At 43.0% G+C, this 25,844-nt stretch overlaps 2 protein-coding genes across 2 annotated transcripts; both read left to right on the top strand.

The window, feature by feature from the left end:
• Nucleotides 1-781: 781 nt before the first annotated feature.
• LOC148816476 (complement C1r-A subcomponent-like) lies at nucleotides 782-11,636 on the top strand. The gene is made up of 11 exons (XM_088940183.1): nucleotides 782-983; nucleotides 2,019-2,232; nucleotides 2,350-2,530; nucleotides 2,718-2,855; nucleotides 3,192-3,385; nucleotides 4,915-5,062; nucleotides 8,310-8,428; nucleotides 8,957-9,035; nucleotides 9,151-9,285; nucleotides 9,982-10,056; nucleotides 10,361-11,636. The coding sequence occupies exons 1-11, from the start codon at nucleotides 958-960 to the stop codon at nucleotides 11,164-11,166; spliced, it is 2,115 nt and encodes a 704-aa protein (XP_088796309.1). The 5' UTR covers nucleotides 782-957; the 3' UTR covers nucleotides 11,167-11,636.
• A 2,242-nt stretch (nucleotides 11,637-13,878) lies between these two features.
• Nucleotides 13,879-25,406, top strand: LOC148816475 (complement C1r subcomponent-like). Its single transcript, XM_088940184.1, has 13 exons — nucleotides 13,879-14,110; nucleotides 16,249-16,462; nucleotides 16,580-16,760; nucleotides 17,837-17,974; nucleotides 18,336-18,529; nucleotides 18,993-19,140; nucleotides 19,642-19,760; nucleotides 20,307-20,385; nucleotides 20,501-20,635; nucleotides 21,634-21,708; nucleotides 22,800-23,020; nucleotides 23,963-24,174; nucleotides 24,916-25,406. Exons 1-13 carry the CDS (start codon nucleotides 14,085-14,087, stop codon nucleotides 25,280-25,282), a joined length of 2,109 nt encoding a protein of 702 aa, XP_088796310.1. The 5' UTR covers nucleotides 13,879-14,084; the 3' UTR covers nucleotides 25,283-25,406.
• The last annotated feature ends 438 nt before the right edge of the window (nucleotides 25,407-25,844 follow it).

The following is a 25,844-nucleotide window of genomic DNA, read 5'->3' as shown; positions in this document are numbered from 1 at the left end:
TGATCTAGTTGCTCATTAAGGTTCAAACTCCAGACTGTCTGTTAAAGATTACAAAATTATAAACATGCAAGAACGCACCACAAATAGGTGCCTGCTTGTCTTCCTTCCCCTCCATTTTTAAGAACAGTACTACAAATGACTCTGCCCGACATTATGTGGGACTGGATCGCGAAAATCCTGATGTTGTGTCACAGTTACTTTCCCCTCGTTAAATCAACATTGACAGGTATTTGAGGCAGAAGAAATGTGAAACGTGTACAGTCACTGATTTACCCAGTGTTTCATTATATAGCGTCCAACGCTACATACCTGATTTGGACCAGAGTATTTTAGGCTAGTTATGGTGAACTGGCAAGTGTATCTGAGGCTAATTGTTGGCAGTCCCTTGTGCTCAAGGGTGATCAAAGCATGTTTTCAGGACCTGGAACGTAATTGATAACCACCCAAGCTAATCTACAATGGTAGGGTGCATGCTTATCCAACCCATTTTTCTAGGTCATTATTTGTAATTGCAGGTTAGAATATTTGAGCATTTGTGTTTTACTTTCAGTGGTTTACTATGGTCGAGGTCTGTCCATTTGAATCAACGGTATATTCTCATGTCCAGTTAGTGTTTGTATTGACCTACCCCTTCTGTATCTCCTTCTATGGTCAGTGTGAATATGACAGGGTGTCCGGTCTGCCAATGCGCTCATATTGACCTTTCTCTTTCTCTGGCTGTCTCTGTCTGCCATATTAAATAGCTGGGTTTTCAGTTGTTTATTTTTCCTGTTGACTTTTCAGCTCTTTGTATTTTAATTCCCTCATTCCACCCCTTCCTCTGTTACCTAAGGAAAGGAAGACCAAGGAAAACATTACCTGCTACAGTTTTGCCTTTTGTTTGATCTGTAAAAGGGAAAATATCGCACTATCTGGACTAAGAACATTTTTGCAATTCTATTAAAAAGCAACTAGATCATGGGTCCACTCACCACAGACATCTGGTGAGTCAACACATTACATTACCAGATTGTTATTATGTTTTCAAATTAAATTGAGTGTTCCTGTTTCACTAAGTGAATTTCTGTGTGAGTCTGTGCTCCAAAATGCTGTACTTTAATTTGGTGTGTTTTTGATGTAGGGTCCAGCATTTTTATTATTGCTTTATTATTGATGAACAGCTCCTTCTAAAACTGAGAAGACAGTTTTCTTAGCAGTAATGTGTGTTCATGTTTGGGCATGGTTTCTACAGGTATGTCATAGTAAAAATCTCCTTCCACCATCAAATAGTAGATTTTTCACAATGTCACCATCCAATGTCTGTGGTTGGATATCAATCTTCTGCACACCTGTACTTGTATGGGCTTTTGAAAATGGAAAATGAGGCCACACTGTATCAGGTGCCTTGATTTTAACTACTGTACCTGGCTGTTCAGGACATTCACAACTAGTTGAGTCCAGAGCCTTTCCTATTATTTAGCGGTTTGGAATTAACTTGTATAGTTAAGGAAAATTTACCTATGAAATATGGTGAGGACTCTGATAGAAGTTACGTTTTGTTCTGGTTATTTTGGTGCAGAGCAAAGAATTACTGAGAAAACAAACTTTGTAACAGAAGTTTGAAATTAACAAGCAGTTTATTGATCTACTGTGTGACTCTCCTTTTCAATCTTTGAATCCTGGGCTGTTTGCCTCAGTGAGTATCTATTAAACCATTCTGGACAAATTTTCCTAGATCTGAATCACATTGTTTGAGGAGCAAATTCGTTTTGAACCTTCATTGGTTTTGAAGAATGATCGCTTTTCTTCTGCTGAAGACTAATGGACGAATTACTCCACTAAGACTTGGGTGCATGCACTTGTGTGCACCGTGATGGTCTCTGCTATTACAGTTTGCTGTTGTTATTAGCCTGCTTTTTGTTTTTTGTTTTTTTAGGAGTGCTATTTCTGTCCGTCTTAAATTATTCCTCTTGGAAAAAGTATATCATTATTGTAGTATTGGAATAGTGTTATGATATTACTTTTTGTTGTCGTTTTAGGTGGTTGTGTGTGTCCCAGTGTTTGGCAGTGGCACTCTCAGGGTCTTCCCCTGTCTTGTATGGAGAAGTGCAGTCACCTGGTTACCCAAATCCCTACCCTGCCTCTCTCAATGAAGTGTGGGACCTGGCTGTACCTCAGGGGTTCGCCCTCCAACTCACCTTCCGACACCTCGATATTGAGCCCTCGCGAGATTGCTACTATGACTCTCTCACGGTAAAAACTAAAAAACCCTGATGATGCACTGATGCCCTAAGTGCTGAATAAGTCTGTCTTTGTTAAGAGTGACTCCTGATTCTCTTTTACTCTTTACTTTTCTCTCTTTCTGAGCAGGTGATGTCTGGTAAGAGGGTTCTGGGAAGGTTTTGTGGTCAGAATTCTGCTGATGAGCATCACCCCGGCAACAGTCCCATCCTCTCGCCTAGCAACCGTCTGCGCCTCATCTTCCAGTCAGACTCCTCCTCTCCTGGGCCTCATCAGCACATCGGATTAAAAGCCTTTTACCAGGCCATAGGTCAGTCTGGTTTCACTGGCCCATATGCCACTCCTAAACTGTAAGTTTCCTTTTGTCTGCATTCGCGAACACACCGCCTGCACTAGGCATTTGTCTGTGCTTTTTTTAACTGTGTAGCAGAAATGTACTGTGTTGGATAGCCACTCAGTCTGTCCATCATGGCGGCTGTGTTCACTCCCTCTCTCAGATGTGGATGAGTGTGCGTCACCGGTGCAGGAAGAGGAGGAGCCTCTCTGTCAGCACTATTGTCACAATATCCTGGGAGGATACCTCTGCTCCTGTCGCCATGGATACGAGCTGCAGCCTAACAACAGGACCTGCCAATGTATGTACAGACACTAAAGCTTTTCCTGCCTCACTGTGTTCACTAGAATAAAATACTGTGAGTGTTCCTGCCTAGAAAGACCCTTAAGTGAAATGCTTAAAAACTGAAACATTTAAAAGTAACAAATATTGTCCTTCAGCATCTGGTTAGTAGGTCAGTATGTGCACTCCATTAAATCTCATTTCACTTTCTTCCTTGTCTCTATGTATAAAACTAATATTGAAATACTGTATGGATCCCCACACTGTGCTCTGTTATAGACTTTACCCAGTAAACTGAACTGTGCGAATGCACGAGCACTGAGTGTTTCTGTTCCTCTCCCTTTCCCTCTCTCAGTGCAGTGTGGAGGTGGGGTGTTCATCGAGCCCCAGGGGTTGATCTCTTCTCCGGGGTACCCAAACCTGTCACCCCCTGACCTGTCCTGCCGCTACACCATCAGAGTGGAGCCCGGGTTCCACATCACTCTCCACTTCCTGGGGCTGTTTGACATTGAGCACCAGCTGTCCCAGTGCCCTCATCACTGGCTCAAGGTACAGCGATAGATGAAACCACTAGCAAGCCAGTTTAGTGTCATTATTAGAAATGTTTAATCTTTGTGCTGCCTTGACCAAGCAACCTGGTGACACAAGAATGTGGCTAAGAGAACCCTCTTGTAAAAGACATCATAAAGCTGTATCACAGTTGAACAGTGTAATGATATTCAACACAGATGGAGTCCATGACATCTGTAGTCTGATTTCTTCTCAAAACCAGTGGTCACTGTTCATCACCCAAAAGAAAGTCCTCCAATAAGAATCTGCAAGGTGGGTGTCTGAACCTAACCTGATAGCAAATCAACCAATCAGCACTTGTCAATCTGTACCCCTACTTTTTGCTGGTTAACTGTGTCCTTATCTCTCCCACTGAACTGGCAATCTGATTAAGTCAGGATTTAAACTTCTCTCCAAGAAGCCAGTCAATTTTGTCCAAAATATTCTTTCTGAAACAGAAGAAATCTTGTGTTTGCCAACCCACTGTTATTTTTGACTGATCAACAAAAGAAGATAGTTAGACTCTTTCTCTTTGTTGACATCCTGAATATGAATACGAGCCAAATTATATCTGGATGAACTGAAAGCTCTGCACCTGCCTATCTTGTCGTTGGACCCCAAGAACAAGACACTACTACTACTACTACAAGACTACTGTGTACTGTGCTCTCTTGGGATATTCCCAGCATAGAGTGAGAAACTGGCAACCACAGACCAATCCAAACAATCTCTGTTTTGCCAACTGAAACTTCAGCTCCTCACTGACCTTTGGCTAATGGATCTTTGATTAACAAACTTCTTTATTCACATTATAAGTCTTGAGAATTTAACTTTTATTCCAAACATGTTTGATGTTTTTTCGTGATAGTAAATGCAGATTTACTTGTATCTATGAACAAATTTAACAATTATATGAGATAAAACCTACAAGGTACACCATGACACATTATAGTCGTGTATATAATGCGTAGTTGAACTCTGAAGTTGTTAAGTCTGATCTGAGACTCCCTGAGTGATTGATCAGCCTTTTGTATCACAGCAGATTGATTTAAATATATTCTTTAGCTGTTTGTTGTTTGTTATGCGTGTTTTCAGTGTTGTATCAATCACTTGCATATTGTATATTTAAAATTCACTTGTAAGACTGTAAATCATTATGTTTGATTGGTTCAGAAAAATGACCAAATAGGCTCTCAATTTACTGTCACAGATTCTGAATATTACAGTAAATTAAAACCCCCATCATACTGTTTTGGGTATTTAATACAACTCAGTTAAGCTCACCACCTAAACTCTTGTGGTGGTGATGATGAAAGAAAACTAAGTTGTCAGATCACCCACTAATCCCTGCTGCACCCATCCTGCACCAACATCACCAAATTCCCATCAATGTCAGTGGCAAGTCAAGACTCAATTCACTCCATTCCTTAACTGCAGATTTCTTGTCAAATGATCCTTTAGTAAATTAACTTGGTCATTTTGCAGTCTCCCCCAGTTTTTCTCCACGCCCTCTGTGCATGTGTCTCTAGGTGTCGATCCCGGGTCACGCCGATCTTCTCCTGTGCGGAGGCGAAGCTCCGGCGCCGATCGTGAGCTTCTCTTACGAGGTGCGGCTGGAATATCACACCGACCAGAGAGGAGACAGCCGGGGCTGGAGGCTGGAGTACACCACAGAGCGTGAGTGAAGCGCAGCTCGCTCTGACAGGCTGAAACAGAAACTTACACACTGTCCTGTCGGGGGTCTGGAGGCCAGGGCTATGATGGATACCTGCTCTGCCCCACATCCAAGGAAGATTCCCAAATGATATATGGAAACGCCGACCTTAATGAAAGGGGGGCCCCACTGTGATATCTGATGGAGAGAGGGAGAGAAAGAGAGAAAGGGAAAAGGAAAAATAAAGGAGAAAAAATGAACAAACACTGCCAACCTAGGGCCGTGACACCTTCTATATTCATAGTATCACAGCAGCAGACCAGAAAACACAGGATGAAAAAAATCTAAAACAGTATTTGTCAATAGTTGTGTAAATATGTTTAATTGTTTGCTTGTTGCAGCTACTCTTACAGTATGAAAACCGCACTTGGACTCAATTTAAAGCTGAGAAAATCACTGGCAGTAGCTGGCCTGTTTCCACAGTGCCCCCTTGTGGACTGTGGACTCCCAATCTGTTTGACTAAATAGATTATAGAAATAGGACTAAAGCAATCATGCACAATCTACAATAGATTTATACAAATATTTATTTTTATGGAAAGACAAAAATACTATAAATACCTTTGCGATAGTGCGGGAAGTTAAAGGGTGCACTCTAGCAGGACTCAAGGTGAAAGGGGCCACGTCCTTTGTTGCTCTTTTCGGGAAATGATTGCATTTTTAAGAAGGCTAGTCCGTCTACATGTTTGATCAGGAAGCTAAAAGGTTTTGGGGTGAGTTTGTTTTAGAGAGGGTTCATATAATGTTAGCAGAAAGCTAACTGTGGTATCACTGTGTGGTAGGGTAGCCTGAGTATGAAGAGTAAAAGGAAGTCGTCTAGAATTGTGAACATTTCTAGTACAATGCTTGGTCGACCGGAGAACCAGCTGTATAGAGCTCTATTAGACTGCAGTTCAAACTAAAGCTCAGCTTATCGTTGAAGACCTCTCCCACCCTCTTCATTCCCATTTCCAGCGGCTACCTTCAGGGAGGTGATTAAGAATGTCCGTGGCCAAAATAAAATGTATAGAAGAAAACCTTTGGTCCCTGTGCAGTCAGTATATTAAATGCTGCTGAGTGACGGTTTCCTGCATGGAGCTATTGGAACATGCAAAATGATAGTGTAATTTGGGCAGAGCAAAATTTGTGTATTTGTACTGCTGTGTGCCTAGAACTACTGTTTGTGTGAATATATTTATTTTGAGTGTTGTTTTTTTGTGTGGTGATACCAAAGACACATTTATAGGCAAGGTTATATCTCATTGTGGAGAAGACAGGTTTGGAGGGTTCCTTGAACCTGCAGCCAATCATCTAAATATCTTACGAGAATAGCACATGTGACTAAATCTCAGACCTTATTGTGAGCACTTTCAAATGCAAGACCTATACCCCGAGTCTGGGAGGTTACAGAAACACCAAGGGAAGACGTAAAACAAGTCTTGTGATGTAGTGGTCATGATCACCCCACCAACCCTAAAGTGACTGTGAAAGTCTCTGAAAACACAGCCAGGTCAACGTGACAATTAACACAATGCTTAGCAACCCGAATTCATGATAGCAGTGAGGTTAATTTGTACATAAATACAAATCAGGACTGCTCCCCTTTCTTAAAATAGACTAGTTAAATAGGAAAAATAATAAATAATACAAACAAAAAACGCTGGCTGGAAGGAATCGAGAAAATAGTTGGAAAGAAGAGAATGAGAAGAGTGAAAGTTGCTAAGATAGAAACCAATTAAGGGAGGCAAAGGGCATGAAGTCACACTAATTATCAAGATAAATGTCTTATGGTATCCCTGTGATGGATTAAATGGAGTTAAATCCGAACTATTTCTTTTAGAGCTGCACAGACTAGAGAAACTTGGTGTGCTCCTATCGCTTATGGTCTGGATAGTGAGGAAGTAGGATCACCTGATCCGTGAGGATTCAGCAACGTGAGGAGCTGTGTGATTCAGCCGAGGAGCACAAGGAGACGGGCTGCTGGCTGGAGAGGGTGCAGGTCCAGTTGAGCTCTTTCCTACGTCTTCCCCGTGGTGTACTGGCTTCCTTGGGTGCTTACTTCCTAAATTATCGGGCCTAACTTGCAAACTGTGGTTGTTGGTTTGCCCTGTTGATGAGGCTCAGACACACAATATTCCAAAGTCTCCTCCGCCAGGATTCTGGTTGGACAATTCATATCCGAGATCTGCCAATCTCTCCTTCAGGAATTTTTATTGCGTCTCTCAGAAAAGGCATTACAGAAATGTCTGGTATTTGAGAAAAGTCACGTTTTCTTCTAAATAATGCACACAGGTTTGATACATTTCTGAACTACTCATGTTTTACCCATTCATCTGATAACCAAGCAAGCATAGCCCACTCTTTCCTGGAATAATTATGGTACCTAATATGATATTTTAATTGAATACTTTGAGCTTACTCATTTGTAAGAGAATGGAATATGTATGTGGCATCACATCCTGTACTTCAAACGGTCTTTTCTCAATAGGATTCTATTTTATTGCTTCTGATTTGCTCTACAAGCAATGGGAAGGGATCGTATCTTATTTAGCCACTAGAGGGGTGACTAGGTTTCTAATCTTGGGTTCTCATCCGATGTGGGTTGATCTCAATAATCAATTATCTAAATTTAAGTTTTTCAGTAATGCTTGTTACAATCAAACTTCTGACTGTTTCATCTGTTTAATTATAAGCAGCTGTTTCATTCAAGAGCAAACATCTATGGGCATTTGATCAGATATCCCTCCTTTCTTGTTTCTTTTGATTAAAAAATGTGATTTCTTCGTTTAATATTAATAGAATGGTAAAACAATATATTTGTGGTATATAGGGCCTATATATGGACCATTCTTGCCCAGTTTCTTAAAACTGAAGCTCAACAAAAGTCCTTTCTTGCATTCCTTGCTAAGTAATGACCCCAAATTTATGATCTTTTCTCTAATGCAGGGGTCTCTTCTCTTGACTTCAGAATGACCAGGTCTACTTTGTTTTATGGCCTAGTCTGTGTGACTCTTATCTTTCCTTGAGAGAGAGTTTCCCAGTTCTTCTGGACTTTGAGGAGTGACAAGAAATAACCAATCCCATTATTCAGAGATGTTCCAATTGAGGAATGCATGAAGACTTGCTTGTTAGCAAAAAATAAGCACATATGCCCTAACATCAGATAGTATGACTTAAATTATCTTATATCCAGCAACGCTGTATTATTATTATTATATATTGTATTATTAGGAGTGCAATGCCCATCACCCAGAAGTATCTCTCATGGCAGAGTGACCCCACAATTCTCAGAGTATCGGTTCAGAGATTACATCACAGTCAAGTGTGACACAGGCTACAAGCTGATGATGGTGAGTCTGTCTCACAGGCTTCAAAAACTCTTAATTTACTGTAGTGTCATTTATTCTCTTACTCTTTATGTGCTGTGGGTCAATCGTTGTTAAAGTACTTTTGTGTAGCAGTTATTGTACTATATTAAATTTTTCTTTCCATCTCTTTTGGTGCAGCATTAGTGTAAAAGTGGAACCAGAAAGTCATATTCCCTGCAGTAAATGCCTCCTGATTCTCTTCCTAGTGATCCATTGACGCAGAACAATTTGATACAATTTGATGTATCAGCAGGTGTTAAAGCATTTTATTAGTGCAACCCAGTGTTAATGTGTTTTAAAACCTCACTCACAATGTACAGTAGTGTTTTAATCTTGTGCTAATGTAGTATTAATGTGTTTTAATAGTGAATCCGTGCATTGGACTTGTGCTAGAGTAGTGCACTCAATGCAGTATTAATCAGATAGAGTAGTGCACTCCATGCAGTGTTTATGTCTTTTATCAGTGGTGATGACCTGACTGTATTAACTCCAGGCCATGTTCTTTCTCAGGGTGAGAAAGAGATCGGGGGATATTTCTCCATGTGTAAGAGCGATGGACAGTGGCACCTCCCCCTGCCCGAGTGTCGCAGTGAGTCGGCTGTCCTTTCCTTTTCTCCTTTTCCCACACCTCTGAACCAGACCAGCGTTCTCTGTCTTGCCCTCATTGCAGTGCTGAGATCTCCTGTGTGTTTCCCTCTGTGTAGTAATAGACTGTGGGACACCTTCCAACCTGCTAAACGGAGGAGTGCAGTTTCTCTCTGGCTCTCTCAATCACTACCAGTCTGTCATCCAGTATCACTGCAACGCGCCTTACTACGTCCTGGAGAGAGGGGTCTCTGGTGAGTCAGACTAGCTATGTGTGTTAGTGTTTGTGTGTGCGTGTGTATGAGTCTGTTTGTCTGCTGCACACACAGTGCACCCCTCAGATAGTCCTAGTGAAAAGATCGTGTAATAGAATGATTTCCACATTAGATTGTGTGTCTTGCTTTACAAAAACCTGGAAAATGAATTCAAATAATTTTAGTAGCGTTGCACTGAGAAAACACATATCTGTGATAAAGTCCAAAAAGCAACGGTCACGCCTGTTCAGACGTGTCGGGTTAAGAATTAGTCGCAAAAAAGACTGTCTACTTTATTGTATGGTATTTCTGCTACCTAGTGAATTTTTTCCTCAGGTTCTCAGCGTGATGAGTACAGCCTTTAGTATTGTAGATGTTTTTTTTCTGATAGGGTTTGTATTAATGACCCTGAGTTCATTGTTTATCTAGGATGTGTACTGTTTGTCTTCACCTGCTTTTCTGTGTTCGATGACTCTCTTGGGCTCTAACCTTGTAGGACAGGCGTAGTTGTAGCTTTTCTAGGTCTCTTTAAAGCACCAGGACCTACACAGCTGGAGGAAATTGTGCAATTAGTATTATTAAATAAAAAATGACCTGTTTCATGTTGCTGCTGTAGGATCGGTATGGGAATATATATGTTAGCTCTGACTCTGCTTCAACTGTAAGGGGTTATTCATCCTGTTTTTTTTGTCTCAGACATGTACAGATGTGAAGCTCAGGGCTACTGGAGGTCTTTGAATGGCAGTCTGGATTTGCCAAAATGTGTTGCAGGTGGGAATCAGTACTGTTCATTTTAATCCACTGGGATACTTCCTGTATTCTGCACTATTGATTATTTGGGGAAATTGAAATATGGAACCATACACTAAAAAGTATTGTTTATGGAGAAGTATCTCTGACCGATGATGAACAGGATTTGCTCATATGCTTCAAGATTGTAGTATTAGAGTGGAGGTTTGTGTTAATATACTGTGGTCTTTGGAGAACAGGTCAGCCATTGTCTTAGAGATGTCGCTATCATATTCTGTAGTTCTGATAATTCTGCTCATCTCTCTGCTGTACTCTTTTCTCTCAGTGTGTGGAGAGCCCGAGAGCAAGCACTCTGATTTTGGCCGTATCTTCGGAGGCAGAGAGGCAGAGCCTGGTCAGATCCCCTGGCAGGTCTATGTTGAAGATCCAAGAGGAGGAGGATCTCTGATCTCCGACCGATGGGTCCTCACAGCTGCTCATGTGGTTGAGGGCAAGGACAGTCTGCTGATGTACGGGGGGACAGCGGACATTGAGAATATAGAGAGCTCCAAGAGCGCTGTAACTCTGCAGAGTCAGAAGATCTTCATCCACCCAGGATACGTAGAAGACCCAAAAAGTGGCAAACATATCAATTATGACAACGACATCGCCCTGGTCAAACTGAAATCCCGCGTGCCCCTGGGACCCCATCTCCTCCCCATCTGTCTCCCCGAGAGGAAAGATGATGGGACTCTGATTCCCGAAAGGCTGGGGTTTGTTTCAGGATGGGGCAGGACAGAATATGGTACACTGAGCTCGAAGCTGTTGTATGTTGAGATCCCTGTGAAGGACAGAAACACTTGCTCAAAGAACAAAGATGGAAAACCACTGGCGCAGACATTCAGTGAGAACATGTTCTGTGCTGGTGAGAAGGGCAAAGATAGCTGCCATGGGGACAGTGGGGGTCCCTTCTTCCTCCGAGAGTTTCGGAGAGGAGCAGGAGGACAGATAGAAAGGGGTCCATTCCGTCTCTATGGTGTTGTGTCCTGGGGGTTGTACTGTAGGGAAAGGGGTTACTACACTAAAGTGGACAATTACCTGGGTTGGATCAGAGAGACCATGGAAAGAGAGGAGAGGCATAGTGGAGAATGAAAAAGACTAAATTACACCTAAAAGCACAGGATTTGTAGATTTGAAGTTCATGTACCATATAATCCAATGTAAGTTCATAGCAGATAGTATCTTTCACTGTAGGCAGGATAGATCATATGTTTGGTTAAACCAAACGTTTGAACACATTATTAAAGTGAAATCCATGGTCCAGAGTGCAGAAGCCTGATGCTATGAAATGTGTGAACCTCTTACCTTAGAGTAGACATAGATGGGATCAGAAAGAGATTCATGACACATTTAAGAATATACGATGAAGAGGCAGGGGGAACGTGGGGGGCCTGTTTTATGCGCAAACACAAAATAATGCTGTACAATAATTCCCAATGCAAGGAAATGAAGAAAAATGGACAGGAAGATGAAAAGTCATTATTGAGCAAGCCGGGGGCAAAAAATATAGTGCTTTTGGAGTTTCTGGTTAAAAATAAAAAGGAGCCACTGCTGAAAAGAAAGCTCTTGATTTTTAGTTTTATTTTCGTGGTGGCTGTTGTCCACAGACACAGCGTGGAAGGAGACCGCGGCTCTGTTTTGTGTTGACCCTGAGTGAACAAAAGATGAGCAGAGTTCATCTGTGTGGCTGACGTGCTGCTGGGCAGACTGCCAACCTGTTTTTCGGTTTGCTCCGACGGCTGGTTTTCCCTCAAGCTTGACCTGTAGGGTTATACATCATATTGGATATGGTAACGTGTCAGAAGTAAGATCTCAGGTTGCGTTTGAGATCTGGCTGTTCTTGTACATCACCTTGAGCAGCCTGCGCACATGAATAACAGAGTTTTCAAGGAGAACGTTTTTTACAAAAGTTATTTAAGGTACAACAAACCAAACCTGTCTACACAACCCAATGATCAACCATTACTGTGAATCCCTTTATATACCAAACCTAGTCTAAATGAAACCAGTGCGAGAGTGTGACTCCCAGCCTTTTATCAGTTACCTCATTATTCAATCTCTGCACCACATGCGAACCCATTTACACACAATAGAGGCCTACTGTCTTAATTATTACTGGGCTGGCACATCTATGAAATGATTGAATAGTTGATTAATCAGGCAGTGCATTCATGCATAGGATGAAGATTGATTGATTGATTGCATAATCTGATGGCATCATTATTTCTGATCTTCACGGATCAGCAGGCGGAAAGAAACATCCATCCATCCATTTCTAACAACTTCCAATCCAATTCAGGGTCGCGGGAGAAGCTGAGGCCTATCCTGACAAGTAATGGGCGCAAGATGAGGGTTCAAGCAACACAGATAGACAAAACCATGGACACATGCGGATGTAAGGGAGAAATTGCAAACAGCTTCTTTGTTTCACTGATTATAAGTAACAGGCATTAGACCATGATAAAAAGGGCATATATTCCTTATAGAGAGATCAGAGCGACTGTAAGAGGGGCAGTCATTCAGAACAGTAGGGGGTGGTGCACTGCGGTACTTTGCTGTGTGAAATGAGGATTTCTAAATTACAAATAAGATAAAGTAGCTCAGTGCTGCTTGATGTACACAGTTTTATTTCTGTTTGTCATTTGAATATTTTAAGACAATAAATCTGTTTTACCACATAAAACACATGTAAGTAATACATAACAAAGGGAACATTTTGTTTGAATCTATGGCTAGATTATAATGAATTGGTTAAGGCCCGTTGCTCCTGGAGAACCACAGTACAGCAAATTTTAGAGGGGATCATTACATTTTCCATCTCTAAGGACGACTGCAGCTTTACAATGAGATTTTTCCCCCACTGAATGGTCACTGGGGAAATTCCAGTTTTGAAAAGCATAATATGCAGAATAGGGAAATGGAAACTTAAAAACTAGGTCAGTTTTTCATTTGTCCATTACCTTAGTGGTTCTCAGTTCTACTCTTTTAGGATCCTTTGGTCTGTTGGTTTTCTTTATAAAGCCTTTTAAATATTTACTTTTAGCTCTTAAAGAACTCACTGAAGTTTGTAATTGATGTGATCCCAGATTCAGGTGTGCAAGCTCATTTGTCCCTGTTTCTGCTCGTTTTTGGATCACTTATTAAGAGCTGTCCATCAGAAACGAGGAAGCAAATGTTTAGTTAAGAAGTTGAGGAGAGTTTATATCAAGTTCTGCATGCTGACATTTATGCACTTTAGTTTTTTTTAAAACGTTGCACAGAAGTCTAAACTAGAAAGCAGATCACAGTTTCTAGCACCAGTTAGCACTGGTGATTAAGGGCCCTGGTGGAAACACTGTGGTTCCTCAGGACTAGGAATGAATTCCATCAACTGAAAGACAGTGGTGTGTGTGTTTGTGTGTTTAATGGAGTAATCGTTAACAGGCAGTCTGGAGTTTGAACTTTAAAGAGCAAATAAAGCCGTCTGATAAATAACATTATTACTGGAAGGTAACTGACCACAATACCCCACCTTCTTTCATTTTCTCTATGTGTAAACCCGGTGAATATGTATTGCACTGTCCAATCAGTCAGCCAATAAGCCTGTCCATTAGTTTTTTTTATCGTCAATGTCTGTGCATTTGTGTCAGTGGTATACTGTCATGTACAGTTAGTGTCTTTAAATTGACCCACTCCTTCTGTATCTCTCTATCTCCTTCTCTGGTCAGAGTGAACATAGGAGGATATTCAGCTCGCCAATGTGCTCATACTGACCTTCCTCTCTCTCTCTTCTTGCCAAATTAAACAGTGGCCGTTTTCCGAAGTTCTTGTTCCTTAGTGACTTTCAGGCTCTCTCATTTCCATTCCCTCATTCCACCTCTTCTTCTGCTACCTTTGGAAAGGAAAAAAAATACTTCCCAGAGTAAAACCGCCTGCTATAGTTTTGTCTTTCGCTACAACTATAAAGTGAAAATATTTTTAAAACCTGGACTGACATAAACTGTAATATTCTATTACAAGCTAGCTAGGTCATGGGTCTACTCACCTCGAACATCTGGTGAGTCAATATTATTATGCTTTTTCATCATTAATTTAATCTATATTTATAGCTCAATGCATCTGATTTAATGTGAGTATTTCTGTTTGAGTCTGTAATTTAAATGAAAGCTTTAATACTTTCAATGTGTGTTTAGTGTTATATAAGGTTTTAAAGTTTTTTTGTTGTTAGTCGATGAAAATACTGTTGTGTGTTTTTGTGTACATGTGCTTAACTGCCTTCTTATTACTTTATAATTTATTAATGTCTGTTAGTGTTTGTGTTTGGCTCACCAGCAGGTTGTTAGGCTATTTTCAAGAACTGTCATGGTAAAATTTCCACGTCCACCCACATATAGTGGAATTGTCATCCTGTCATCAAAAAACAAACAAACATCTGTGGTTCAATATCAATCTTCTGAAAAGCTGTTTGATCCGGGTTTTTGAAAACGGAAAACAAGGACAAACTGTTACAACGTGCCACCCATCTGCATGGGTTGGGCAGGCGAGGAGGTATGTACCGGACCCAAGAGCAAGGGTGTCGCTGTCCAGATGTAGTGGCCGATGATCACCAGGATGGTCTCAGTTTCACCAGGACAGACACAGGGAGAGAAGCCCCAGGACTGCTTGGTCTGCACCTGGAGTTAGGCAGGACAGGGTGCATGTCATTTGAGTGGTTCATCAGGAAGAGCACCAGGTAATCGGAACACCAAAGAATGGGACCAGGCACACCAAGCACGCTCTGTCAGGGCAGATTGGAAAGGCGTGCCAGAGACCAAAATGAACGATGAGCCCACTGAGTACTGGACTGTAGACTCCCAGGTGAGGAAGGGGAGAGAGCATCTGAAGTTGTAATCTGTTCAAGAGTGCTGGGCAGAGCCTAAGGGGCAAACCCTGGAGCCAGGTAGGACGCACATCATTGGGGAGGTAAACCGGGAGCTCGCCAGGAACTGGACTGAGCGGAATTACCTAAGGCGCACCCTGGACCAGGCTAAGCAGTATGGCCCATTGAGAACTGGAACCAGCAGGAATCCCCAGCCACCCTGAGCAGACTGGACTGGTTCTGGGAACCACAGCAACACAGGAGGTCCCCAGGCAGAGTCTGGGCATTTCAGAGAGTGGAGAACAACAGGGAAAAGGAACAAGGAAAAGGCAGGAAGGACTCCGCTGGGAAACACCTAATGGTGGTTCAGAAGGTGAAGTAGTGCCAGGTTGCCGAAGTATCCCAGATGTACTACAGCAAGGTGCTCTGCATATCCTGTGTCCTCTAGCACAGGGCTGAGGCATGATCTGTGCCACTACTGCTTCACAGCAGGGTGGATGTAACACAGACTGTATCAGATGCAGGCCTGAGGAATTTGCAAAACCTCCCAGCAGGATTTGCCTGAGATGTGTCTGATTAGAACGAGAGAAAAGTTCAACATGAAAAGAGGACATTTGGAAAATCTTCCTCATTTGGCAGTAAAGTAGCTAAGTAAATCTAAATTTGCAACTAGCCATTTCTTAAATGAACTTGGGCCTTTGACTACCTGGCCGTTCCAGACACTCTTGGTGCTGAAAGAGTGGTGGGGTTTCTTATTCTCCGTAATTAAATGATTCACATTATTTTCCAGTTATACTGTAAGTCTGTGTCTTTTTATCACTACAGAGGCCCTTATGCTACCACTGTCTACACTTCTTAGGATATTATGTACTTGAATCATACCTTCTCTTTTGCTCTAGGCTGAAGTGACATAACTTCCTTAATTTCCTGTGAGCAAGGACCTTCTATAACATTAAAAAAAAAGATATCATATCTAAGAATCATTGTTGGTGGTAATATTCTTATTGTATCATGGTGACCAAAATTCTTGTAATGATATGAAAAGCAAATCATTATTAAAGCATTGTTACAACATTTGTTTGCATTTAACAACAATAGTGTTGTAAAGTAACTTTAATAACAATGTTACTAGAGTGCTTTTGTCCAATAATGTTACAGTATTGCTCTTGTTTTGTTCTAGGATTATTTTACAGTGTTGCTCCTGTGTTGTTTTATGATAGATATGATATTATTCTTGTATTATTTTGAATAATTACTGGTTTAGTAATAATGTTAAAGTGTTGCTCTTGTGTTGTTTTGGAATAGTGTTATGATTTTACTTTTCGTTGTCATATTAGGTGGTTGTGTGTGTCCCAGTGTTTGGCAGTGGCACTCTCAGGGTCTTCCCCTGTCTTGTATGGAGAAGTGCAGTCACCTGGTTACCCAAATCCCTACCCTGCCTCTCTCAATGAAGTGTGGGACCTGGCTGTACCTCAGGGGTTCGCCCTCCAACTCACCTTCCGATACCTCGATATTGAGCCCTCGAAAGATTGCTACTATGACTCTCTCACGGTAAAAACTAAAAAACCCTGATGATGCACTGATGCCCTAGGTGCTAAATAAGTCTGTCTGTGTTAAGAGTGACTCCTGATTCTCTTTTACTCTTTACTTTTCTCTCTTTCTGAGCAGGTGATGTCTGGTAAGAGGGTTCTGGGAAGGTTTTGTGGTCAGAATTCTGCCGATGAGCATCACCCCGGCAACAGTCCCATCCTCTCGCCTAGCAACCGTCTGCGCCTCATCTTCCAGTCAGACTCCTCCTCTCCTGGGCCTCATCAGCACATCGGATTTAAATCCTTTTACCAGGCCATAGGTCAGTCTTGATTCATTGTGTCCACATGCCACTCTGAGACTCAGCTTTTTTCGGCATAAGCGAAAACACCGCCTATACTGGGCATTTGATCTGTCTCCTTGTCACTCCCTACGTAGTGCCAAAGTTCTGTGTTGTTGTAGTAGAGGGGATGAACCAGGACTGTACTAACAGAGTGTAACTGCCAGAGGGAGGCCCAGGAATACATTCTGTGCATTCCCATGAGGGATTTAGGGAATTGGCTGCACCTGGGGATGCCGGATCCCTATAAATCCCTATAAAAGCACTCAGGGAAGCGTCAGAGGTTGTCTGAAAAGCGCCCCCCACAGTTACGCTGGGCAGCGAGTTCTAAAAGCTCCTTGAAAAGCTCTTGTTCCAAACTTTATACGCAGTCTTTAGGTGGAGTGAAGTCTGGTGAAGACTCGTTAGGTATAGTAGGGTCCTCGGTCTTTTCCGTGGAGGCCCACGAGTCAGAGGGAGACCGGCCAAAAGAAAACGACCAGGTAAGGATTTTCTACAGTTACAGAGTTGAAAGTGAAAGAGCAGCACAGACAGACCAGGTGGGTGGCTATGGAGTAATAGAAGGATGGTTCCACTGTGCCATCTAATCTTCTTAACTTGGAGATTACTGCAAAGGTGGAGTTTGCAGTAAGTGCAGATTCCCCAGGCTGCTCTGTAAGAGGGGAATCGTCACGGATGTCTGAAGGGACGAACCGTGGAATGGCAGGAGAGCGATAAAGACCCTATGCGTAACGGCGAGACGGGGGTTAGCCCGGGCTCAGCTGTTCAGGAAATGCCGTATAGAAACCTATGCCCTCAGGCCACGGACAGGAGCGAACTGGTACTAGGTGGGTTTCAGGACATCTGAACCTCAATGCTGAGCCAGGAGCAGAGCAGAAGCAGGAAGTAAATAGGCTACATAACAAGACACACCAGAAAGACATGAATAATCACAGGGAACTAGGAACAGGACAGAAGTAGAGCACCCTCTAGGTGTACTGGGCATGACAGGAATCTCTTGCAATCTTGCAGTCAGTCAGTCTCTCTGTTATGGTGGCTGTGTTCACTCCCTTTCTCAGATGTGGATGAGTGTGCGTCACCGGTGCAGGAAGGGGAGGAGCCTCTCTGTCAGCACTATTGTCACAATATCCTGGGAGGATACCTCTGCTCCTGTCGCCATGGATACGAGCTGCAGCCTAACAACAGGACCTGCCAATGTATGTAAGCTTTTCCTGCCTCACTATGTTCACTAGAATAAAATACTGTGAGTGTTCCTGCCTAGAAAGACCCTTAAGTGAAATGCTTTAAAAATTGAAATATTTTAAAGTAACAAATATTGTCCTTCAGCATCTGGTTAGTAGGTCAGTATGTGCACTCCATTAAACCTCATTTCACTTTCTTCCCTGTCTCTATGTATAAAAATAATATTGAAATACTGTTTTGGATTTTGATGACAGTTTGTGTGAATACTGTACGGATCCCCACACTTTGCTCTATTATAGACTTTAGCCAGTAAACTGAACTGTGTGAGTGCACAAGCACTGAGTGTTTCTGTTCCTCTCCCTTTCCCTCTCTCAGTGCAGTGTGGAGGTGGGGTGTTCACCGAGCCCCAGGGGTTGATCTCCTCTCCGGGGTACCCAAACCTGTCACCCCCTGACCTGTCCTGCCGCTACACCATCAGAGTGGAGCCCGGGTTCCACATCACTCTCCACTTCCTGGGGCTGTTTGACATTGAGCACCAACTGTCGCAGTGCCCTCATCACTGGCTCAAGGTACAGCGATGGACGAAACCATTAGCAAGCCAGTTCCCTCTTGAATGTTTTGGAATGCTTTCAGAATGACCTGTCACTCAAATTTCAATAACCCCCTTTTTGGACATGTCTAGCGCAGGTCAGTTCAGCTCAGCATCACAGCTCTCATGGTAGCGATGAAGTAAGCAAACCGAGCTATCAGATCACCCAGTGATCCCTCCCGCCCCAACTGCAAGGCATGAAAGAATCTAGCCTCCCATCAATGCCAGTTTGAATGTTAAACCTCAATCACCATCTCTTTGCTTCTCAAAACACTGAACATGATTACCGGTCACAATAATAACCCAGTCCAGACTGGAACCACCCTTTTTTAATTGCATAGACCACTGCAGATCCCCTGTAAAGTGATCCATTGGTACATGAAGAAGGTCAGTTTGCAGTCTCCCCCCGTTTTTCTCCACGCCCTCTGCGCATGTGTCTCTAGGTGTCGATCCCGGGTCACGCCGATCTTCTCCTGTGCGGAAGCGAAGCTCCGGCGCCGATCGTGAGCTTCTCTAACGAGGTGCGGCTGGAATATCACACCGACCAGAGAGGAGACAGCCGGGGCTGGAGGCTGGAGTACACCACAGAGCGTGAGTGAAGCACAGCTCGCTCTGACAGGCTGAAACAGAAACTTACGCACTGTCCTGTCGGGGGTCTGGAGAGCAGAGCACACAGCGAGGCCAGCACTCTGCCAGGCTAGGCTGGTCACCGGCAGTCTCCTGCACCCTGCGAAGATTCCCAAATGGCAGCTGAAACACTGATCTTAATGACAGTGGAGCCTCGCAGTTCTATATTTACTTGAACCCCCTGAATACTTAGTGAAGTATAACATCAGAATGAGGGACCTAACAGTTGTGACCGCAAGAAACTCGAACCCATCACACGATTCGGATGGTACATAGCAGATAAGAGGTGTTTTTGGCACCCCTAAACCTTTCATAAAACGACGAAGTACAGAAATATTGAGCATACTGTAGTAACATTGTAATAACAACGCGATATATTAGTATTATGCATTGATACACTCATCACGCATGAAATAAAAACACTGTAATTACCCAACCGATTCTTCATCTTTCTCATATTCCTAGGGGTTCAGTGCCCATCTCCCAGAAGTATCTCTCATGGCAGAGTGACCCCACAATTCTCAAAGTATCGGTTCAGAGATTACATCAGAGTCAAGTGTGACACTGGGTACAAGCTGATGATGGTGAGTCTGTGCTTCACTTGTGCGTCTCTTAGGATTCAAATACTCTTAATTTACTGTGGTGTCATTTAGTCTGCTACTCTTTAATGTGCTGTGGGTCAATTGGTCAGCGTTGAAAATATTTTAGTTTCAAGACAGTTATTGGCCTATATTAAATCTCTTTTTCTCTCCATCTCTTTTAGTGCAGCACCTGTGTAAAAGTAGATTCAGAAAGTCATATTCCCTGTAGTAAGAGCCTCCTGAGTCTCTTCCTAGTCATCCATTGAAGCAGAACTAATTTTATGTGTCAGCATGCAGTTTTAAAGCATTTTATTAGTGCAATCCAATGTTAATGTGTTTTAAAACCTCACTCACAATGCAGTGTTAATGTGTTTTCATAGTGAATCAGTGCATTGGACTAGAGTAGTGCACTGCATGTAGTGCTAATGAACTAGAGTAGTGCACTCAATGCAGTATTAATCAGATAGAGTAGTGCACTCCATGCAGTGTTTGTCTTTTATCAGTGGTGATGACCTGACTGTATTAACTCCTGCGCATGTTCTTTCTCAGGGTGAGAAGGAGATCGGGGGATATTTCTCCATGTGTAAGAGCGATGGACAGTGGCACCTCCCCCTGCCCGAGTGTTGCAGTGAGTCGGCTGTCCTTTCCTTTTCTCCTCTTCCCACACCTCTGAACCAGACCAGCGTTCTCTGTCTTGCCCTCATTGCACTGCTGAGATCTCCTGTGTGTTTCCCTCTGTGTAGTAATAGACTGTGGGGCACCTTCCAACCTGCTAAACGGAGGAGTGCAGTTTCTCTCTGGCTCTCTCAATCACTACCAGTCTGTCATCCAGTATCACTGCAACGAGCCTTACTACGTCCTGGAGAGAGGGGCTGTCGGTGAGCCTGACCGGCTGTGTGTTTGTGTTTGCACGTGTGTGCGAGTGTGTGTTCACCACTTTTGCTCACAAGTAACCTGTATGTCTGCTGCACACACAGTGTCCTGCAGATGCATTTATACCCCCCTTAAATTAAGAACATGAATCATCATATAACAGAAAGATGTCCGGATTGGACAATGTGTCTTGCTTTATAAACAAACGAAACAATATTATGTTATAATCTTAGTCAGTTTGCACAGAAAAGACTTATATGGTACCTGAGCTAACTTTTTTAGAAAATGGTCTAGAAAATGGTAGTGTCACACCTCATAAAATAAAACATGAATCGGAGGAAGATTCTGTAAAAGATCCTAATTAAAAATAACTAAAATGACACCACCTCTTTATCACTGTGTGTGTTTCGTATCAGTGTGTATTATATTAGCACAGTACACTATGTGCTAGTGTATATTGTATTATTAGCCCACACCTATATCACCATGCAAGTCAAAACTGGCAACCCACTGAAGCTAAGCAGATGGAAGTCTTTCCAGTGGTGGGACAAATATAGTGTACAAATAAATGCACTGACCTTCAGATGAGATGTAAAACTGAGGTCCTGATCTTTGTGGTCATTGTAAATCCTAGGGAATTTCCTGAAAAGAACAAGGGTGTTAACCATGGTGTCCTGGCCAAATTTCCCTCTGGCCTTTACCAATCATGGCCTCCTAATAATCCCCATCTCTGAACTGGCTTCATCACTCTGTTCTCCTCCCCACTGAGAGCTGGTGTGTGGGGAGAGTACTGGCGCATCATCCAGTGGGGCTGCACACTGGTGGTAGTAGTGGGATTCCCCATAACCTGTAAAGGGCTATGAGTGGAGTGTCCAGAAAAGTGCTATATGAGTGTAAGGATTATTATTATACTTTATTAGTACTGCACATTATATTTAAATAGATTGAGTGTGTCTATTTGTCAGCTCTGTATCTGGTTATCTGTCTGCTTGTTTATTTTCAGTGAACTACACCTGCGCTGCTGACAGGAAATGGACAGATTCCAACAGCAACTACATCATCCCAACCTGTTTTCCAGGTAAACCTGTAAGCAACCGTTTAACCAATGATATCACGGTCGTCTCTTTGACCTGACTAGGCTCTTTGCTTTCCTGTGTTTTTTTTATTGTCACTCATATCAAAAGTTACAACAGTGGAACCAGCAACAACAGTAATGGGAACACACAGAGGATACAATATGGATCATTTAGATTTTGTGAGAAACGTCTCATAAAACTTCAGTTCTTAATGCAGAAATGGTAGACTCTAAGGGAAATGTATGTGTTAGGAGCGAGAAAAACAGAGAGCGCAGATAAGGAGTGAATGTCCAAAACAGGGTGATGTAATTAGCGGAATATCACCTCTGATCTTCCTAATTTACAATGATCTAGATTCTGCTGTAATTAAAATGGGATAAGCAAACGCCATAGAAGTAGCTAAAGAACTAGACAAAATTCAAGTCTGAGCAAACACCTGGTAGGTGATGTAAATGCAGATAATTCCTAGTTTTGCAAGCAGGCAAAAAACCAAGTATTCAAAGTCCTGTGGCCTTTTTGAGAATCAACAGTCAAAACTGAACCAGGGGACAGAGGTGGCCAGAGAGTGGAAATGCAGGAGCAGGAGGCTGTTCTTTATGCAAATGGTGGTGGGAGTATGGAATGGGCTACCCAGCCCAGCAGCATTGTTGAAGCCAATGCCCTGGCTTCTTTCGAAAAGAAATGGCCAGATGAGATCCTCAGATCAATTAACTACTAACGGCCAAACGGGTCAGATGGACGGAAGAGTTGCTTCTTCTTTGTAACCATCGTTTCCAGAGTGGAATGCCCTGTAGTGCTCAGTCAGTGTCTCTCTCAACACCGCCGCTCCACCCCGCCGGGTCGTCCCGCAACACCTGGGGCATGAGCCCGGGTCTCTGGCATAACACAACAGGGAACCAGCCGAGTGAGCTTAAGGAGACCTCCCTCAGCCCAGGCGGCTGAGGTCCCTGCTACGCACAGGGAGGGCGATGACGTCACCGTGCCCAAAATTGCTCCGCTAAAACCGCAGTCCAGTGGTTCTGTCAGTGCCTGTGATCTGTACTTCCACCTCTTCTTTTTCCATCTGCCCCCCCCCTTACTCTTTCTGCCCCAGTGTGTGGCAAGCCCTCAGCCTCTCCCTCCCTGACTCAGCGCATTCTGGGGGGACAAGAGGCCGAGGAGGGGGCATTTCCCTGGCAGGTGTTCCTGAACACCTTCTACGGGAGGGCGGGAGCAGCTCTGATTGCCGATCGCTGGATCCTGACGGCTGCTCACAACGTGCATTCCAAAAAGCATTCCTTGCAGTCTCTCGAGACAATCGTAGAATCCCTGGAGGTACGAACGGACCATCTGTATTCAAATATGCAATGATCTCTGTCTCCTTCTCCCTATTTGTCCTCCATTTTCCCCAGTCCTGTCTCTCTCTTGTTGGGTTTTCCTCTGCATTCACCTCTGAGCTGCGAGATGTTGCAAATCAATATATTACATTTTATTCTGATGTGTAAAAGATAGGTTGTACAGCATATGTCAAACATGACTTAACGGCATACATCTAATATAATCTACATAGACGACATTGGAAGTTTGGACACGGCACTGTGATTTTGTAATGTACTGCAATAACGTACTTCAATTTATGGTGATTAAAGATATATCCTATATGAACACCACATACATAGAGGGCCTGCAAGAAAGGCAGTACGTGACAGAAGGAGTGACTCTCAAAGTGCCAAAGGTCAAACAGCTCTGGACATGCTGAAAGATGCATTTCTCTTGGGTGTGTGGGTGATGCTATTTCCTGTGGTTGTGTATGGAAATATACCAGGAATATACATGTGGTAGAAATACATTGTATTTCTTATGTACAGCATGTATAAGATGTATACAATCAATGTATAAGAAATATACATAATACATGTATATACATAGACATATGTATAGATACATATATTCATATAAGGAACAAGTAATAGGTTTATTCCATGCTGAAAAGAAGAAAGAAAACCAAACGTGTTTTTTTTCTTCTTTTCAGCATGGAATAAACCTATTACTTGTTCTTTTGCAGCCTATGCATGCTGACGCAGCTACCCACCTGAACTATATATTCATATATATATACATTCATTCATACATTCATATACAAATATGTATATGAAATACACATATAATATATAAGGATGTGATCCTTATCAACTACTGCATGTAACAGAGGCTATAGAATCTGATTGGGCTCTTCTTTGTTGCAAACTTTCTCATGTTTTTCTTATGTTCTCCCAGGTATACGTCGGAGATAACGATGTGGAGAATATCCTGAAAAACAAGCTTTCTGTGGAGGCAGTGTTTCCTCATCCTGGCTTTTCTCAGTCCTCAACTTCCTTCGATAATGACTTGGCACTCATCAAGCTGAAGGAGCCTGTCACTGTCAACAGACACATCATGCCGCTGTGTCTGCCACCAGAGGGCGCCCCTTACAGCCCTGGAAGTGTGGGGTGAGACAAAATTTTACTTCCCCATCTGTCTCTTTCTACACAGTGAATGCAGTGTGATTGGTCAGCCATGGTTTCAGTACTGTATTAACCAATAGTCTTGGCCCTAATTTCTCCTTGGCTCTTTGTAGCGCTAAAAGCTTTATAGGATATTGAACTTATGCCATTTTCCATTTTTTTTTGGAAACTGGCTGTAATGTCAGGTGATACTGAAACAGAATATGCCAATTCTTCTGTCTGGAAAAGAGTCACGTCAAGCACTTCCTGTGAAAGCGCTCCTCAGCTGCTCTGCAGAACAACATGCTTTTCTTCCTCGTGCAAGCAAAGTCCTTCCTGACCAATGCCTTTTTAACTCAACATTTCACAAGGGACGCAAATCTCAAAAAGTACATTCGGTAGGGTAAAATATGTAAATAGCTACACTAAAATTACTTTCAAGCTACATGTTTGTTCATGTTCCACAGCCTGAGGTACAAATTTGAAGGGAAGACTGTTATTGATCACTAACGGGCAGTGAATGGTGTGAAAAAAGCACGAGTGATGTGCTGATAGACGCATCTGGACTGCACGGCTATCTGTGTTGACTGTCACTATACTGGGGCATTAAGACCCACACACACCGCAGGGTGAGCATCCTCTACTGTTCCCAACTAACTCCTCTTCCAGCAGCAACCTTAGCCTTCCCAGGAGGTCTCCCATCCAGCTACTGGCCAGGCTCCCACCTGAAACCTCTTTCTCCCTCAGTTACGTCTCGGGCTGGGGGGTGACGGAGGAGGACACCATCTCCAACAAGCTCAAGTTCATCCGCCTGCCTGTCGTCGAGCAAGAGAAGTGCAGAAGTTCCATCGAAAGCCAGAGGGGGCGCCAGAGAGACATCCCCACGCTTACTGACAACATGTTCTGTGCCGGATTGCCCGAAGGTGGAAAGGACACATGCCAGGGGGACAGTGGAGGGGCGTTCACCCTGCAGAAAGGGGGATCAGGGGGTGCATTTTACGCGGCTGGTATAGTTTCGTGGGGGATTAAGTGTGGGGAGAAGGGGACTTATGGGGTATACACTAAAGTGGGCAACTATCTGAGCTGGATCAAAGAGACAATGGAGAAGAACTAGACAAGACAGAAGAAGCTAGAGGGGGCAAAGAGAGAGAGGAGAAGGAAGGACAGAGAAAGGGGAGAAATGATGTGAACAGTGTTCTGACTTAAAGACACAAACAGCAATAAAACTGGAAATCTGAGCTTCGCCTTGTCTATGGTGTCAATTTCATTAATGAGTACTAATGCCAATAAATTCTCCCTGAAAGCCTCATACTGTTCCTTGCTACACAAGCCCACGCTGCATTTCACAGAGTCTCTTGTAAATGGAAGTCACCCTCCTTTATTAGCAGTATAAAACTGGCGCGCTTCTAAACTATGAAAACGCTTTGTCTAGGTGCAGCAGGGTAAGATTGTTCTTCAATTCTCAGATGCCTTTCAACGCCATTTCTGATACAACTGATTGAAGACTGAAGGTAAACCTTGTCACAGTCACACATTCTGTGCGTGCAGATCGTGGAAACGGCAGCCCCTAATAGTGTCAAAGTAAAACAGAGTGTCTCCTCGCTCTTTCAGGTGAAAAGGAGAGCAGCATTGGTGAAATAAGGGTACTTCAGTGAGTTAGTGCCCCCTTGTGGCTG

Source organism: Atractosteus spatula, chromosome 22 (assembly GCF_055471065.1).
Source record: "Atractosteus spatula isolate fAtrSpa1 chromosome 22, fAtrSpa1.hap1, whole genome shotgun sequence".
Taxonomy (NCBI): Eukaryota; Metazoa; Chordata; class Actinopteri; order Semionotiformes; family Lepisosteidae; genus Atractosteus; species Atractosteus spatula.
Note: the sequence above shows the minus strand (reverse complement) of the source record. Positions and strands in the feature narration are given on the sequence as shown.